At 40.0% G+C, this 19132-nt stretch overlaps 1 protein-coding gene across 1 annotated transcript in view; it reads right to left on the reverse strand.

Moving 5' to 3' along the window:
- Nucleotides 1-19132, reverse strand: part of LOC112150722 (inactive N-acetylated-alpha-linked acidic dipeptidase-like protein 2) — a 321270-nt gene that overhangs the window by 115550 nt on the left and 186588 nt on the right. The window contains exons 10-11 of the mRNA XM_024279192.2: nucleotides 13087-13271; nucleotides 12543-12671 (exon numbers count right to left, since the gene is read on the reverse strand). Coding sequence (XP_024134960.1) covers nucleotides 12543-12671; nucleotides 13087-13271 — 314 coding nt within the window. The remainder of the gene's footprint in view (nucleotides 1-12542; nucleotides 12672-13086; nucleotides 13272-19132) is intronic.

Consider the following 19132-nt stretch of genomic DNA (forward strand, 5'->3'; position numbering starts at 1 on the left):
TTGCAGGGACTTTAACTGCATCTTACCCAGACATGGCACGCGCTTGCCTTATTTCTTGATCTCTTGTTATGCCGGTGTAGGTAGCAGATGTGCTCGGCCTGTCAGATCGGCTCGGGGGCCTGCGACTAGTGATGACGTCAAACAACTGTAACAAACGAGTTGGCTAATTTGCTGTTTTGCTGTACTGAAACTGACGTTTACAATAAAGTTTATTTTTTAAAAAAGAAAAGAAAAAGTGTTAAGATCTGCTCGGGCTATTATTTATTATTTTGGCCCGCGGTAACGGAGCAGAACGTGAGCTGCATATTCTAGCGGGACTTCATCCGGTCCGTGCGACCAGTTCAACATTGGCAGGATGTATTTAGAAAAAATATGCGCGAATAATTACTTTCTTTTTTTTAATGTGCGACCAACAGCAAGCTAGCATGCTACTCGCTAGCACCCATTTTACCTCAAACTTCATGCTTCCCAGCCTGATTTCTCTCTATTAAAATAACGATCATTATCCTGTAATGATTCCTCTTCATCGGATTATTTCGTTGTCAAGGTTTTTGCGGCTGATTGCAAATATTCCTTCTCCTTTTGTGATTCTTAACGTATTTGTTCGGACCTCCTCGGTTGTTTACTCGGGAAGAATCCGTGCATTGTTATGGCGGAAGTGTCTGTGTAATTCCCCGTGTCACGTGACAGTGGTCTAATAGTCCGGACCAATCACAATCTTACACGTCATCTATGCGCCAGCCCCCGAGCCGATCTGACAGGCCGAGCACATCTTCTACCTACACCGGTGTTTCTCTCCCTTTGCTTCCCCTAGTGGCGGAACTGCACATTGCAGCCATTTCTTTAAATAACCATAACTCTCCGCAGGAATAGGCTAGAAATTTGCTTTCTTTTCCTAACATTCTTTTTTTTCCTCTTCATGGTATTAAACCATCTGGTAGGCAGAATGCAGCCCGCAAGCCGCACGTTTGACACCCCAGCTGTAAATCTTTGTTCAATCAAAAAAACTTAAAGGACGAATATAGGAGGTTGTTGTAATTAATCCATAATCCAAAAATGTCATGCTATACAGATACCAAAGTATTAATATTTCTCATCTTAAAATGTGTCTTTAAAATGGAAGCTTAAGCCCACCAATGAAGAAGCAGACCTCCAAACACAGACTTCTGACCATTGTATTATAAAAAAATAAAAATAAAAAAAAAATAAAATTTAGAAAAGTGTCATGACACCGCTCTTTAAGATCATGCCTGTACACATAATCCTAATGAGCTGGATTTTTGTAAAACCTCCAGACTCATTTTGCTCTGTGACAAAAGAAACACATGAATGAGGAAAGCAGATTTATTTAGGATTTGGCTGCCAGATTATCAGTCAAAAGAGCTGTGGAAGAACAAAGAGATAAAAAAAGGAGGAAGCAAAGTAAACAGAACGATGTTAGGGCAATGTGAGGATTAGCAGATTTTTGTCATCCTGTCAACTGTTTTGTCAGATTGGAGTGAAATAATAAAAGAAAACAGTTCTGTTTTTTTTTTTTTTATAACGAACTCATTTTCTGTGTCTGGATTCAAAAATGATGCAGAATCAAACTCACAGCAGCGTTCACTCATTTCTGATTGATTGTAGTCAAAGAAGAAAACAAACAACTTTTCTTTCAGGTCATCCATCACTAAGCCGCTGACCAGCCGAGGAGGCTACCCTGTGGGGGAGCCTCCAGTAGGAGCACATTTAAGGAATTGGTATTGATTAGCCCATTACATATTTTCCAAGGCCATAGATTATACAAACATTATACCATAATCTGTCTTTAATTAAGTCATCAACCATTCATTCAGCAACACGAATGGAAAAGCTGGATTCCCTCCGCGTGTTCGACTGCGTGTTTTGAGTCTTTCATCACCTTTGCAGACCCAGCGAGTCACACAAGCATGGCTGGATGAATGCGTCGCGGCGCCGCAGCTGACAAATGTCACAGCCACAAATAATGATAGTGCTCATTTCTCACCTAACACACATTTTCATATGCGTTCTGCTACTTACTTTCTGTCGCTGTGATATGAAACTGTGATGGAAAGGCCACGCTGTCAGCTGCATAAATGCCTTTGAGGCTCAGCGGCTTCTCCTTGAGATTATGCAGATTCATGAAGCCTGCCGCAGTCCCACAATGGCTTTCTGACAATACAAGAACCATGATAATTCAAATGTATTGCCAGAAGCGTGCTTTTTCAAACATTATAGCAAGCGCGCTGTTGAACTATCCCGGATGGCAGTAAAGTCACACTCATTCGACTGATTTACCGTCAGCTTCTTTTCTGCTGGCTTTATGTGAGAAAACACATAAATTAGACATATAAACATGACAAAATTATACATTCCCTAATGTGAGTGAAGCTTTAATCATTTATTACCCAATTTTGAAAGCAGATTTCACTGCATGCCAAAGAATATCTGTGGCGGTGTCTTAATTCAATTAAAAATATCAGCTGTAATTCTTCTGTTTGGAGAAGGAACTCTTTTTTGTTTTTTAGAAACTTTTTAGAGATTTGAAAGACCTAACCTTTATATTGTGTTTTTTAAGTGTGAAAATGAAATGAAATGAAGGCAAAAACTTGATAAATTAATGAATCTGCATTTTGTGAAAGAGATGTAATGATTTGATAGAGAAACTTCCATCCATAAACACAAATCCACAACTTGTTTTTTTGTTTTGAATCCACAACCTTTAAAATTATTTAGTGCATTTGTTGATTTCTTTTAGAATATATTACATTTTAAAACAAATAAGTGATCTTTTTCCATTTCCGTTTCATCTGCATGAGGATGACTGAAGTGACTCTGGACTTGCCATGGGTGTCGGTCCCAGACGAGCCTGATTGATTGAATCAAACAGTGATTTCCATGCACAGCCATCTCCAGGGTTTAGAAAACCTTGTTAGTGTCTGTTTATTCCCGCTCAGGCTGTTGTTTTTGTGCTTTTTTGACTTCCTTAATTTGCATTTAGGTTGGTCCGGCTCAACTTGAATGCAAATGAAGGTTGTCAGCTCCGCAGAGCCTTTGTTCTTGATGGCATTGAAAATAATCCACAGTCTGCCTGCTTGCCTGTGGTTTGGTCCTAATCTGAGTTGATCTGCCACAGCAGCATCTGGGTGTCAGTGATTCCAACTTTCAACAATTTATGCCACTTTAGTGTGATATGTGTTTGGGCTATCCTTGTATAAAATGTGAATCTGAGGTGATCTCAGGTTAGCTCTTGTCTATAGATTCTGTTTGAGAAAATAAGGGAGATTTATATGTATGTTTAGCCTTTTGTGTATGTTTAAAATGCAAAAAATAAGTGAGTGGTTTGATTGATTGTAATTCTACATTCACACTCGCCTCGGAAATGGACGTTCAAATGACCATATCCGACAGGTTGATGTAAAACCTGTATATATTCGCAGACTTCCACACGATCATGTGTCTGTTGAGTCCGTTTTCGGGATCTATGTACAAAACGCACAACCATTGTATGCATGTTGCAAGCATAGACACTACATAGAAAAAACTGGACTGATCATCCCCTCCCCCCACATGTTCCAAACAGGAAGTACCCACTGGTCCCAGAAAGCCAAAATCCCATAAACTGAAAAATTAACACCTATTAATCAGTCATTCTGTTTGTCAGAATAATCAGTCTTGCTTTGCTGTCTGTTTTTAACATGTTCTTGCTAAACCTAATTTTTATTTATTTTTTATTGCAAGTTATTTACTGTAAGTTATAAACTAGCCAATCAGAGGCCTCAAGAAGAGCTTGTGGTGCCCACTGGCCCCACCTTAACGCCAGGTGATTTTACCTGAATCACCTGAGCAAAAGTATTTACATTATTTTAATTTCTTGCATGTTTTTGAGTGTCATTGGTCCCTGGGAAAAGTCTCACCTGTCCCAGGAATGAGTAGACTAAAGGCCAAGTCTACAGTATCATTTTTAGGATTTTTTTTCTTCTCAAATTCCTACTTTTTCACTCATTTTTAAGCATTTTCTTAGGATCTTCCTTTGCTATTTTCCCCAACTTTGTTGCATAAAGCACAGTTTGAAATAAAAGAAAACTACTCTAATTTATCATGTTTTGTCATATATCCATCTATTTTTTTAGGAGAAGTACTTTTTATTGGGTATTTTATATCAGGTAAAAATTACCCGGCAAAGTGATGGTGTAACTTTTTATAGCGAAAGTGTTCTAGGGTTAAACAAAGCGTTTGATTGACAGATTCCCGGATCAATTACTGCTTGCTAATGTCGTCTGGTCCTAGACAAAAATCGCACAAATCCTGATTTTTTAACAATAATTACATGTATTTTTATGCTAGTAAAATTTAGCGTACCAAAACATTTTGTATGTTTTCATTTTGGTGACCTCCATGATGATGTTTTAGTGGAGGACGGACTTTGAGGTGCGTCTGGATTCATTCTTAATTTTTCCAACCAGAGGTAGTTTTGCCTATAGGCAATGCGAGCGGTCAACCATTGTGCAAAATTAACAATAGCAAAAATAAACATTGCTTTTTCTGTTTTTTTTATTTTGTTTTCATTGTTGTTTTATTTTAACAAACAATGAATGAAAAATGCACTAGGGCACCCCTACTGTTACATCAGCTAGCTGCCCTAATGACAGTATTCCAGGCTGCATAACAACTGCTGAAATTAAAAACAATAACATTTATTTTAAAATTAGTTTATAATTAATATTAACCATTTTTATTGTAAACAACAACAGATATTACATAGAAGCCTTATAGAATGCTTATTATTAATAATACATATGAATAAAAAGAAGAAGAAATTATTTATATACTCTGTATATAAAGTATATATATATATATAGTCTGTTCTCTATCAGTTAAAGCGGTGGGATGTGTGAAATTGATTGGGGGCTGTATGGTGGTCTGGGGGGGCATTGTTTATTTATTTCTATTTTTACTTTATTTTACATTTTTAAGTTGTTGTTGTGCTTGTTTTTATTTTATGTGTTTTATTTAGGTGTAAAGCCCTTTGTGTTATGTTTCATATGAAAAGTGCTATTTAAATAAAGATTGATTTGATTTTGATTTGATGTAAAGTCCATAAAGTAAATAACATACTATGTTTGTGTTTTTTTTATGTCTACAGGCTCTGAGGTTTTGGGGGTGTGGTTTGGGGGTGGGGACATGTTTTAAGCAGGGTTCAAAACTCCAGAAACACCAGTTCCTGACAAATATGTCATAATAGCATAAGTCTTGTCCATATTTTTTTTTCTATTAAAACAAGTCAACCCCATGGAGTTTTAATCAAGTTTCTCCACAGGGAAAGTGGAAAAGATTACATTTTTAGCCATATATTTTCTTTATAAACTGATCTTGTTTCTGTAATGACATAATTCATATGTCTTTGTTTGGCCACCCTAAAGAGAGAGAAAAAAGCTTTGGACAGCACACAACAAACAGTTCAGTTCTGTCAGAGTAGCTCAAAAAAGAAGCGGCTAATCTCACTCAAGCTTGTAAACCCAAATCAGCCATCTCTGTCTGTGGTCTTCCTCATAAATATGAGAATCAAACATGCCACTGTGTGGATCTCTGATCATTTCTCTGACAGCATGTCAGCCGTTTATCACTCAGCTCCTGACATTCCGCAGCCCTCTGTGACCATCAGTTCAGAGACAGAGGTACCTGCTGCATGCGCCCCCACAGACTTTGTAACAACACTCAATTAAATTCGTAGACTAAACTGTTTGTATTCCTGTCAGAGACCGCGCTGCCTTGTTTCCACTCTGCGTTCTCCTCTTGCCTTGTTTTGTGTCCATTTACACTTTTATTGCTCCCCTTTCTGGCATGTAACCCCCACAAAAAGTGGATCTATTTGCATTATAATTGGTTCCAAAGCACCCATTCCAGCACTATCAGTGCAGCGGAGTGTCAGTTCGGAGGACAGATCTTCACAAAGTAAGATGAGTAGCATGCATTACAGCTGCTGCAAAGCATGATTAATGACATGTGAGGAGCACTCTCTAAATATTTGGGGGGGGGTTATACCTGGGGGAAACTTGTGCTCTCCGATGATGAATAAAGATCCTCACTGGACAAAAATAACTGCCACAATTGTAAAAGAGAAGTGAGACGAGACGCTGAGAATCTCTTGGGCACCAGCAGCATCTTCTGTTTTCTCATCCAAACAGGGTAGCAGAATCACTTACTACACCCCTAATCTATCCCCACGCGTTGTGTTTTTAGTCTTACTTTGGATGGTCCCACTCTCATCATCTTTTCATCTATTGTCAAAGCATTATTAGAGATATTTTAATTATGGATAAGCTGTTTTCAGCCATAATAATATTAGAAAAAGTTTGTTTTGTCGTTTTAGCAGAGCAGCAGTACTTCATGAGAAATTTGCCTCTAAATTGTGGGTGGAACTGTATGAATAGAGTAAGCCTTCCTTCATTTCCCATTATCAATCTGTTAACACGCTGTCCCGCTTACTTAGAGCTCTCACAACCTAATGCCTGGTTCACACTAGACTCTCACTCTCTAACTTTGTTAAAGGCCTCGTGCGGTGAAAATCGTGATTTTTTTAAAACTGCAATAAAACATTAGTATTTATGTCACAAATGAACCCCCGTATAATTATTTTGTCACCCGCACCCCCGGGGCACAAAGATAGCGCGGTCGCTCAGATTTTGGGCAGCCACCGATAAGTAGGCCATAGGTCGTGTGACGTCAGTACAGGAACATACAGCTAGATCCGCTAGTGTTGTGATGACTTTCTGGGCATGGAATTACTTAACATAATAGAATTTGGACTGCCGTGGATTTGGGGATTCGAACGGGATAATGGTGAATAGGAGTGTGGTATTTGGGTGCAGTAATGTGCCGAAGAAGGGGGTCTCCCTTCATGAATTTACCGTTTCAATAAAGGAGAGGGGCGCTCCCTGGTCAGGGGGAGGCTTTGAGCCCTCCCCGGCCCTCCGCAGGAGGAACGCGGGGGGTGTATGGGCACCTGGCGGGCGCACGCCGGACGGCCAGGGTGAGGCCGCCGCGCCTCGCTGAGGGGGGTTTGCGGTTCCGAGGCCCCGGGCCGGGCATGGGGGGCGCCGTGGGTTTGCCAGACGGTCGTCCGGCGCCGGCAGCCGAGCCCGCACAAAGGGTTTTTACTCCCTCCCGGGGCCGTGAGGCCGGCGGGGGTGGCCTCCGCGCGGGGCGCAGGAGGACCCCGCCGGCCGTCTGGAAAGAGGACCCGCGCGGGGGTTGGTTGCGCGCGGGCGAGGGAGGCCGAGAGGGCGGCGGGGGAGCGAGCCCACCCGTCGCCGCAGCAGCAGCAGACCCGGGCGGGGGGGCTCCGTCCGCCTCGGCCCTGGAGGAGGACGACAAAGGACGCTCCGCGGCAGCGGCGGCACCTTTCCTTTTCCGGTAATGATCTTTCCGCAGGTTCACCTACAGAAACCTTGTTAGACGTTTACTTCTTCTAAATAGTCAAGTTTGATCGTCTTCTCCCCGCCATCGCTGTATGAGCTTTCACCATCGTCATCCGAAGTCCCTGTATCTTCAGATGAGTAAACCTCCGGTTCAAACTGGTAGGGCTGTACACCCTCCGAACCCTGTCTCGTTAAATTTCCGTGTTTGATGAAGGGACATCACCTTCATCCAAAGAAATATCCGCTAAATCGTGGTCTACGTCGCTTCTCAAACCGTCCGCCATTGTTGTTTACACTCTGGGATCCCTGAAGTGACGTCACGCGCAGCCCCCGCCTATCACCACCTATCGCCCAAATTTAAAGCTGTGCACGACCATAAAATGATCAATAAAATCACGCTGGATCATTTTAACTGAATATTTTTATCAGATTCGTTTTCCAAGTTCCATTGACTTTCTAAATTAAAAAAAAAAACAGAAACAAGCCAGAGGCTGAAGCTCTTCTCAAGTATGCTCATTTCATCCTGCCACATGCTTTATGAATGCAGCAGATTTAGCCTTTCATGTCACTTTCTTTGGGCAGGTATGTAAAATTTTAGATGACCTAATATCTTTTTTCTAGGAAAATATGCGATTGAGATTAGCTGTCATTTTTTATGTTTAAAAAATATAGTTTCAAGCCTGCATTAAAATTGCAAAAACACTGTCACAACTCTGAATTAGGCTATTAGTATTTGATCATAACACTCCTTATATGTTGTTAAGAACCCTTATGGTACTTCTACAACATGTTCTGCAAGCACTAGGAATTGGTGATTGAAAAGTATTTCCCCTGCATTGTCTAGTCCAGGGGTCTGCAGATCTGCTCCAGATCCACATTATCTCTCCATGGTGGCTCATTGGCCAAACATAAAATAAGTCATGGAGACTGCTGACCCAGCCATGTCGAATGTTGGAGTCAGTAGCTCCCTGTTAAGAGCTGCATAACCAAAACTACCTAAAGAAAACAAATAAACAAAGCCTGCAAACTTAGACTGCCAAGGTCCAAACTAAAACAACAAAAGCCAGCAGTGTAAGACTGCTGAGTACAAAGATGGAGAAAAGAACAAAAAAATAAATAAAAGAAAAATAAAATAGCAATTCTTTAATGTAAGAATTACTTATTTAGCATTTATTTAATAGATTAGTGAAATTTATAAATGACGGCTGAGGTGTACATAGATGATAAACTAGGTTTTTACATTCTCGATGACTTGAAGACGTCTTGTTTGTTCAACGCTACCTCCAGAAGGCCAAGTTTTATATGGAAAGAAAATGTTGGTAAGAAGTTTGACCTTTTATGAGTTAAAAGCACATATTATCATATTCTGCACAATGTTGGTTACTAGTTGTCCAGAGCTGCACTGAGATGATCCTGTTATGCACAGAGCGTCTTTTATTTTGAAAAAAAAATAAATAAATAATTGAGCTTTTGTCGTACGTAAAAAAATAAAAAAGAAATCACCTTTTCAGAGATGCTAGTTTCTTTTTATATGTTTGCTTTTGTTCATGCCAAAAATAGACATAATTTATATTTATTATATAAAAAAGAAGGTCATCAATGCAAATCCAAATTTCCTAAAGGCTAAAGTAAGACTATGTGGCTCTTTAGAGGTTTTTATCAGTAGAAAATAAGTCCAAATGGCTCTTTTACTGTCAAAGATTGCCGACCCCTGGTCTAGTAATTTCTTAAGTATCTATTAATTGTCTTTTATTTCTAGTATTCTTTCACTGTCTATCTATGATTTCTGTAAAAGCTGCTATAGAGACAAGTGTTGCAAATTAGGCTATACAGCATCAAATTGCTTTAACAAAATGGTCAATGTTATGTGTGTCTGTGTGTGTTTGTTCCCACTAAATAAATCAAAATGTAAAAATTAAATGCAAGCTCGGTTGAGGAAAACAAAGATGTACATGGATCTAGTTTTCTTCGAGTGCATGGATCAGAATGGAGCAGAGTAGGGAGATTGTGGCAAACCTTTCCTAATAGCATTTTTTGATCGACTCAGAAATGCAGATTTAATCTTAATTTTCTTTAGAAATGTCCTCCATCATGACAAAAATGTCACGAGAACATGTTAAAAACATTTTTGTTGGGGTCTTTCTGATTGATCAGAATTGTCACAAGTTGGTAAGTTCAGACACCTTTCTTTTTGTTATTAGATATTTAAAAAAAGTTATTTGTGTTAATTAAATTTCCCATAATAGTGCTTGGTTTTGGTAAATGTAGTATCAAGAAATGATGGTTGGATGGATGTTGCATAAGCTCTACTTGCGCACCACAAACTGGATCAGCTACATTTTTAAACTACAAAAAAAGGAAAACTGTAAAATTAAATTGAGTAAAGAAAAAGTATTGTTTATTTTTTATCTTTATCATTTTTTGCAATAAAAATAATATCTTCCAGAGATTTACAGGATCATGTTTTTCCATGAACTCCTTTTTCTAACAAAGTACACAAACAAACAGGGCTGGAGCTGCAGCTGGAAGCGCGAAGCCCCCAGGAGCCTTCATGCCTGCAGCTGCACACAGTGACAGTGGAAGACACTTCCTGCTGGTCTAATTTAGTCTTGGCTGAGGCAGCGGCTGTCTGCAGCTTCATTACAGGTGTAACGGCGCTGGAATGTGTGCCGTAATTACTTCATGCAAGAAGCAGAGAATAAAGATACATGGAGCTGTATCTATGTGTGCCCTTGGCCTCCTGCGCTGCAGTTAATGCATCTTCCCTGTGAATGGATGACAGCCCTACATACAAAAACAGTCTTTTGTGGAATAAACAGAGAAGAAAGAGACTGAAGGATAAAGAGAAACGAGTGGGGGAATTTAATGAGGAAAAAAGAAGGGCGGGGGGAATCCAAAACCGGCTGCTAGTGAAGGAAGATATGAAGGAGTGATGGGGGGTGAGCAGGGAGGAGATGGGCTCACGGTGCTCAAGAAACAAGGAAAAAAGAGCACCGTAAAAACAGGAGGCGGTGAATGAAAGACTGTTGACGAGGTTTTTTCAGGAAGCAAAAGTTATCAAAGAGACATAAAAAAGTTTCAAAGGAAATTTCTGTGAAAGCTGATCATATTTGCAAAACACCCTCGAGTCTGAATAAATACAGTTGGTGGGCCCCCACATGGGGGCTGCACTCTATCAGCAGGATGCCTGAAGGGGGGTTGGTGGAATAGACGCAATCGAGTGAACATACCATCGTTTAAATCATAGTTTCTCTAACAGGACAGATTACTTACACCCACATAATGTGAAAACTTTGGCCAAATCCAGATTCTTCCTCTCCAATTGTAAGGGGGTTTGGAGGGGTCCATTATAGTTTTTCAAGGGTCTCTGTATCCCTCCGCCGGGATGGTTGTCCACGCCGTGCTGTCCCATAGAAAAATACTTTTCTTCATGTGGGTGTGCTCTGAAGCACAGAAGTTTACATCTAATGTAAGTAATTACTTTTTTTTGTTTTAGCACGACCTTTTTGAAGTTATAAAACAGATGAAATTATGTATTTTCCAAGTGCTGGCATTTACACGCTAACGTAGAATGAACGGCGAATATTGATGTCATTGAGTAGGAGGGACGTCCGAATTTGAAGACACTTTTTCCACTAACTCTCTGATTGGAGGGCTAAATGTAGGAGTAGCGAGAAGACGCAGTGGGAATTCAGATTCTGACTTATCCTCCTATTTGGCTTTTTCGATGAATTTGATTTAATTCATGAATAAAAACATTAATAAAAGTGGCTCCACATAAATCCAAGATTCTGAACTTCAACAATGCAACAGCAGAACCCAGGAACCTTTGAAGATGGGGCTCATCATAATTGAGGAGGTCTCAAAATAAGCTTTTAGTTAGATCCAAGTAAGCTAAATTAACATTGCATAAAGACCTCATTCAATTGGAGACCAGCCCAGACTGGTTATAGCCATTTACTAAAGAGGGGAACAAAGATGCTCCTCTTTTATTTTATCCAATGTTGTTTACCTTTGACATATCCACAGCAACACATAATGTCACATATTTGCATTTTTTTCCAGGATAGGGACCGGTACAGGGAGACCCAGACCCAGGACTCTTGTGGCTACATAGTTATTTAGTAGTGTGTAGGGTCTTGCCACACTGGATTGAGCTCATTGCGCCCTCTGGGAATCAAGCCCTGAGCCCTAACCCTAACCCTGAAATGGTTATTCACTTTAGTGTATAAACTTTGCCATAAGCCAAATGACATTCTGAAAAGCAACATTTTTCGGTGGGTCGTAAATGTATCAGAGAATGGCGCATTCGGTCTGTGATGGAACAAATGCCAATCTCCAACAGATGCCAGTCTCTTATAAACGCTTAGTTTGCTGCCAGATTTTTTAAATAAACGCCTGGGATTCTATTGGAAGATAAACAGTAATTGATTTTTAATATATAGAATTATCTCTTATATGCTGCAGAGCAGTAACATTCTATGTTTTGTGACTTTTTCTTGTTTTAATCTATGTTTATATGCTATTTAGATGCAACATTGTAGGTGTTCAAGGGTTAAAGGACAATGCTCCACAGGGACACTCACTGACATTGGTCACCAGGAGCTCCACCAACTTGCAGCCACTGATCCCAGACAATAAAAGCATTTTTATGCGTTGAGCAGAGGAGTACAATGCAATGTGGTGAAATCAGAACTGCTCTGCCATGGTGCTTTTTAGGGAAGTGGGTCTCTTTTTCTGTTGGGACCAATCCGGAATACAGGAGGCTGCAATTAGCAAGTTTTGCTGAGCACACCGGCAGCAGGCATGCCGGAACAGGAACTGTTTGCTGGTCCACAAAGCAAAGGCTGTAGAAGGTTATTTTAAAGAATACACTGGAAGAAAAAAAGCAGCAAACTTTAACAGCTGAAGACCTCACAAACCAGCATGTGTCTTGTTAAGTGGGTCAAAATTTTGTAGGGAAACCCAGCTGATACTGAACACATGCTGGTTTGCAGCAAACAACAAAGAGATTTGATTATTGTGGAAATGTTTCTGTAGTGTCAGCTGTAGGATACAGGATATTGCTTTCTAGTAACCGGAAAAATATTTCTAAGGTGTAATGATTTCAATTGTAGTCACCCTCTGTATGTCCGAGGTAAGCTGCAGAAGTGTTGGAGAGGCTGAAGCTCGGAGAGTCTCGGTTCCTCTGACCGGAGCGTTCAGGCTGATGTAGGCCACGGCATTGCTCTGCAGGACCACGCTGTTGTCCTGGAGGGAAAGACATATCCAGTGGTCACGCTGACGCTTTGAAGTGTTTCTGCCATCTTAACACATGTCACAATGTTGTCACTGGCGCTAACAGCACTCTTTCCAGTTTATAGAACCTCTTTATTGGCTTTGGCACCTTCTTTATTGCTTTGCTTTTTGGCCATTCAATTTAATCTCACCTGATACATCAAATTAAGAGAAGCACTTTAATTTCATCTGACAACTTGCTAAATGTACACGGAGAAAATATGCATTCACGTTTTTTAAAATATTCTGAAGGCATCTACAGAAATAATGCATCACTGAATTTTACAATTTTGAAATATGTGTTTGCACCTGGTTCTTGATGAAATTACCATATGTTCATCTGTGTGTCCAAAGGCTGACAGTTTACAAAGCTGTTGTGGTTGTTTACCTCCCCCCACTCGTATGAACCGATGTTCCCCAGTGCAGAACCTCCCCATGAGCAAAACACTGTGCTCCGGTCTGGTTCCCATCCCCTTTTGGTCCGTTCCGTCAGCGCAGCAATAAGTTGATTCATGATGGCCGAAGACCCACCCCCCTGGATGTCACGGCGACTGCCAACGAGCACATAGCGATCTGAAAACAAAGAAGATAGAGGTTTCAGGAGCTGTAACTGAAGATTTGTTCACTTATCTTCTTGTATTCTTTTTAGGATATCTGTATTTATCAATGACCCTAACAGAAGTGACATGAACACTAGATCCATCATTTGTGATGTCACTCCTGCGATTCCTAAAGCTACAGATACACCAGGCACGTGGCATGCACATAGGTCAGGCAGAGAGAGGCTTCTTTTTGTTTTTCTACTTTTTACTACGGCATGTAAAAACACATTCTCACTCCCAAGTCGTAACATATTGACGTTAACTCCGTCTGCCACTCTTTTTGACGTTTTGGGTGTCCCCAACTCATCGCTTTTCAACGTACTGGCTGTTCCCACTAAACCACGGGTCCCCAGACCGTTACCAGACGTAGTACCAGGAGGGAACAGGAGGCAGTACGGACGCAAACCAGTACTGGGTTAAGGTTAGGGTACCAGTACTGGACGTCTTCCGAGGACCAGTGCAAATCCAGTACCGCATCCAGTACTGTATCCGTTACCACATTCAGGGGGTTAAGGACCATTGATTTTACGAACAGCCAGCACAATGAAAAACAACATTATCCATTCATCACCACCAAATCCGAGACCCTGATTGATCAAAGTTCGACCTGGTTTAACTTGCAATGTGCAATCAATGGTCTTGCTTTTTGTACGTGGAGCGAGAAGTGGTCGTAGAAACTTGCATAGTTGCACATGAATGCAAGAGTTTTGAATGCGAATGCTCAAAAAAACTGACTTTTGTGCATGTTCACGTAGACTTTTAATTGACAATTGTTGCTTGAACTTATGTTGCAGAGGGTGGTGTAAATGTAGCTTGAGACCTACCGTGCAATATAAGAACTAGCACACGGTAGTTCTTAGAACTACTGTAACTACCGTAACTTTTGAAGAAAATGACTTAATTCAAACTCTTCATGGAACACACAATGTTGCTTTTCTCAGCTTCAGAATCCGTTGGAAATACATAAATTGCATGAACTGTTGAAGAGTTATGATAATTCAGAGAATGTCAACACTGGAGCGGCAGCTCAGCAGTTAAAGGGTTAAACTCACACATTTGTGACCAAACAGAGAAGTTTGATTTAAACTTATCCCAGTATATGTTTTTTTTTTCTTTATTTGCTTGCCTTTTTTCAAGTAAATCAATGAGATCTTTGAAAATACCCATGTAATTACCAGATCTTTGTGTTTTCCATGCACCCTCAGTCTTTTTCTCACTGTCACGATTTTCCTTACAAGCATTCTGGCCTTTGCAGAATTGATGTGTTTTTGTTGGACGTCTCCCCTCTCACAGTACAGCTGCTGTAATGCTGCAGGGTGATCATGCATACAAACAATGTTTGCAGATTTATAGTCTCTCTGCTTGTCTGAATACATGTATGAATATTCAATCAGCTTTGTTTTAAGGCTAGAATACGCTCATGATATCATGTCAACAATAGCCCAAAATGTATTTACTAGAAAGATTTGTGGCCCATATAATCCCCCTTTGTGGGCTATAATGTCTGCTTAATATTGCTCTGTAAGTCAGTATGGTCAATTTCCATCAATCAAAGGAAACAGGTTGAGACAAAGGTACATATAGTAGCTTTGTGCTAGCAGTAGAGTACAGGAGGTAGTGAGGAACATGACGGACTCTCACTGTAGTGTACAGAGTAAGAGTTAAAATAAGAAAAGGGGGATCACCAGTGAGTTGGCTCCCCTTAATAAATACAACTGCTGTTCTTGGGTTCACCTGTTTCTTTGTCTGAACACGTGGACTACTTTTTCACTGTTTTTAAATTTGAGTCATTGTACGGCTGTCCAACATGTTTATTGAAGAGATGTGAAGCACAGACAGCAACACTGGAGGTTTACTATTTTTTATGTATGCTTGTATGATTGTGCAACACATTCTCATACCCAAGACGTCATATATTGACGTTTGGTTAATGACCCCTCTGTGTCACTTCTGGATGTTTTGGGTGTCCCCAACTCGTTGGTTTTTGTCGTGCTGGCTGTTCGTAAAATCAAGGGTACGCAACCCTGGGACGCGGTACCACTTGGTATGCGTCCAGTACCGGTACCCAAACCCGATACCGGTTTCCTCACCTGAACCGCAGTACCAGACGCTGTACCGGACCCGATACGGACCCAAACTGGTACCAGACGTGGTACTGGGTGCAAACCAAGCCTGGGTGCGATACTAGACTCATGGTTTAGGTTTAGGGTTAGGGTCTTTGTACTGGGTTAGGGTACCGGTGCGCTCCGCTTCCCGGTACTGGACCAGTTCCGGTTTTCAGCCAAGAGTTTAGGGACCCGTGATTTCATGGGAACAGTCAGCATGTCAAAAAATGACGAGTTGGAGACACCTTAACCGTCACAGGTCCTTAACCAAAAGTCAATATGTGACGAGTTAGAATTTGGGAATGAGTCGATTTGTGTGTATGGTGCATTTGCAGATGCATGTTCATATGGGATGGAGGGTACATTTTAAAAACCAAAGTACTTTGAGCATGTTTGAAAATAAAAGTAACTGGAGTCAGGTGCAGTTCACCAAGGTACCACAAGGGGCTGGTTACACAATCAAATCAGCCTTTATCCACTTTGATGTAAAACACTGCAAGTGCTATAAGGTTAAATCACAGGACTTAATAGAAGTGTGTCTAGAGTTGGCTGCACGTATTACATGTGGCCAAGTAGTTTTCTGTGCTTGGCCTCACTTAAACGTCTGCAAATAACATTGGCCTTTTAGTAAACATAAAAAGTTTGAGTGTTTATTTTGGTTCAAATCTAAATACTTTTAAATAGTTGTTTGATGTGAATAAAAGGTTGATTGAGTTGAGGTTACTGCCACCGAACCTTGGTGGTGAATCTGAAGTGATGGTAAGGAACAGTTATCAGGCACGTCTTCAACACAGCTTGAAACCAAAGAAGCAAGTGAGACTGAAATAATGACATATCTTAAAGGGCAAAAGAGGGTCATTTTGATGATGAATAAGAGGAGCTTTAGACAGCACAAGAATGTTAGATTTATTCTAGTTTTCTATAACTAATGGCAAAAATTCAAGAGAACATTTTATGTATATTATTTTCTAGTCATGACTAAGTTTGTTTGAATCGAAAACATATTGTTTAAGTATCAGTTGATTTCCTTCAGGTTCACCATGTCTTGTTTCCCAAAGAAGAAGAAAGAGAGATGTATCCATTATTTGTCTTATGGTATGTTCACACTGGGCTCAAACAAAAACAATAAAAATGACATAATAATAGAAAATAAAGGAAATGCTGTTGCTAAAATTTGAGGAGGCACTGCATAGATGAAAAGATTAAGGTTAAAACAGAAAAATTATAAACCACAAAGTCATAAAATTCTTCAAAGCCCAACACATAAATAAATACGTTGATTGAATGAGTTATGTGAAAGCTAAGTTGAAAAGATGCGTCTTTAATTTACATGTTAAAATCTCTACAGAGGCAAATCCTCAGGATCTGAGAGTTCTACCTTTTAAACTTCAAAGTTTAAAACATAGGTAAAACTGCTTTCAGCCCTTAACGCCTGAATTTATTTCCAACTATTAAAAAAAAAATCTCTTTGATTTAAAATAGATGCCACATTTACATAAGTGTTTGTAGCATATTTGCAACATCAGGCATTAGGGGGATTTTAATGTGATCAAAAGTCTGAACATTTTTGCTTTTAGTTACATCGTGATTTATGATATTATCTGTAGTTTCTGTACCAGCCCTCTATCCAGGACCTATACCAGTCCAGAGTTAAGGCTGGTAAAACCTCCACACAGACCCCTCACAACCTGGACACAATCTGTCAAGACTCCCTCCCTCAGGCCGGAACTTCAGAGCTCTGGAGGCCAAAACCACCTTCCACATGGGATTGATTGTCAAAGACAGATTAACTCTGGAATGTAAAAACATCAATGCTGTTATTTTTACGGCCTGGCACACGCTTACAGCCCCGAAAACTTCTTGTCAAATTTGTTTGACGACTTTGTTCAAACTGGCTCTAGACTGTAACAAAGAAGTGGGGAGACGGAACCTTTTTTAACACTGAAAAACACTTTAATGTGCCTAAAGACTGTAAAGGAGTCAAGACTTGAGAACATGGAGTACACATAGACTCCTGTGCTGCAGCAGTGGTGCTGAACCCAACACGAAGTCCTGGAAGAAGCCCCTCCTCTGAGGTCCTCAGGCTGAGCTTTTATGCAGAGCTCCCAAATCTAGTTGTATCAGTTATCTATGATTATCTGTGAAAGCTATCTTAACTGCTGATGAAACACACTGATTTTAGTTCAAAACGTTCAAAGAAGAAAGTTTGTGCCAAATGTTTAGTGCCTAAACGGTTCTGTCCTGCCTTGTGTCCGCTTCATGTAGCTGCTGATTCACACTTTAAGCTGTCATCTAACTTGAACTCGGTTTGGTCTACTTAGGAGATGTGATATCAGAGCACTATTATCAGATTCATAACCCAAAAGATGTTTGTGAAGACAACTGGCCTCAAACAATATACAAAAAAACCTGATAGGAATTAAAACAATCAATCTATTGAATTTTTTTCCCACCCATAATTCAGTGATGTACAATTCTTAATTGACAATTCAATTTTGAATTTGATCATCCAAATTTCAAAATGCATTTTGCAAATGACAAATCAATGCATATAATATACTTTCATTTGATTATGACACAAATGCAAATGATTTAGCTTTTAATTAAAAGGTTTTTTTTAGATTTATTAGATTAAAAAGTATTTTTTATTTATTCTGAATTCTAAATTGTAAAATACATTTACATATTGCAAGCCTGAATTGCATAATAAATTGTTATTTGCAAATGCATTTATAAAATTGTATCGTCAAATCACAAATTGAATTCTCAATTGAGAATTGCACTTTAAATTATGGGTGAAAAAAAAAAAAAAAAAAAAAAACTTCCTCAACAATCTGCTGCTACAGTGTTTTGCTTTGTGGCAGCGCTCCAGTTAAATCTTGCATTTGACACTTCCCCTGCATCACTCACTAAGAAAACTGCAGGGACCTCCCTGCTATGATAAGCAGCCCAGGAAGCGTGCAGGAGCGGAAAGTCTTCTGCTTTTTAATTAAAATGTCACTTCTGCCCGGACGACTCAGTTTCACTGGAATTCAAAGGTACGGAGGGAATAGTTTGCTTGAAATGTTGTATTTTTGATAGAAATATTTGCAGCTTCTGTCTGTGTGCAGGGATGTCTCAGCTGGCATCAGTTTGACAGAATCAGTGTGAGTGTTTCTCCTTTTACATTTATCGTGAGTTGCAGCTGCTCTGTCTCAAGGGGTTCCACAGAGGTCAATTTTAGCCCCCAAAGAAGGGATGACCCAAAGCTTAAAAACTGTGTTTTTAACATGTTGTTGTGGCATTTCTTCTTATGATGGGGTACATACATAAGGGAATTAAGCTTAAAATTGCATTTATGAGCATTTCTTCATTCAAATCATTGTGAATCAAGAAAATTCTGCTTGAAAAAGCTACAATCGCCAGGCTAAAAGCTCCATGCAGTGTTCCTTTCTGATACATCCACTTGCAGACAAATAGATCCAAACTTTGTTGCACCAATAATGTTAGGTTAGGGTTGTAAGCTAGCGGTAGAGCAGGGAAACAGCTGGGTGATGGGATGTGGGAGCGGGCAAACTCTAGGCCAACAGTTCGGCTAACAACTGAATTGGTGAATTTCTAATGAACTACTGCAGCTCTGCAGAAACTATGTCCTGGAAGGCGACATAGGCTAAATATGGCATAATCATTATTAAAAATCGCAGGGAACACTTTTACAACAGGTCAAAAAATGATCAAAGTGGGACTT

This window comes from Oryzias melastigma, linkage group LG4, assembly GCF_002922805.2.
Source record: "Oryzias melastigma strain HK-1 linkage group LG4, ASM292280v2, whole genome shotgun sequence".
Taxonomy (NCBI): domain Eukaryota; kingdom Metazoa; phylum Chordata; class Actinopteri; order Beloniformes; family Adrianichthyidae; genus Oryzias; species Oryzias melastigma.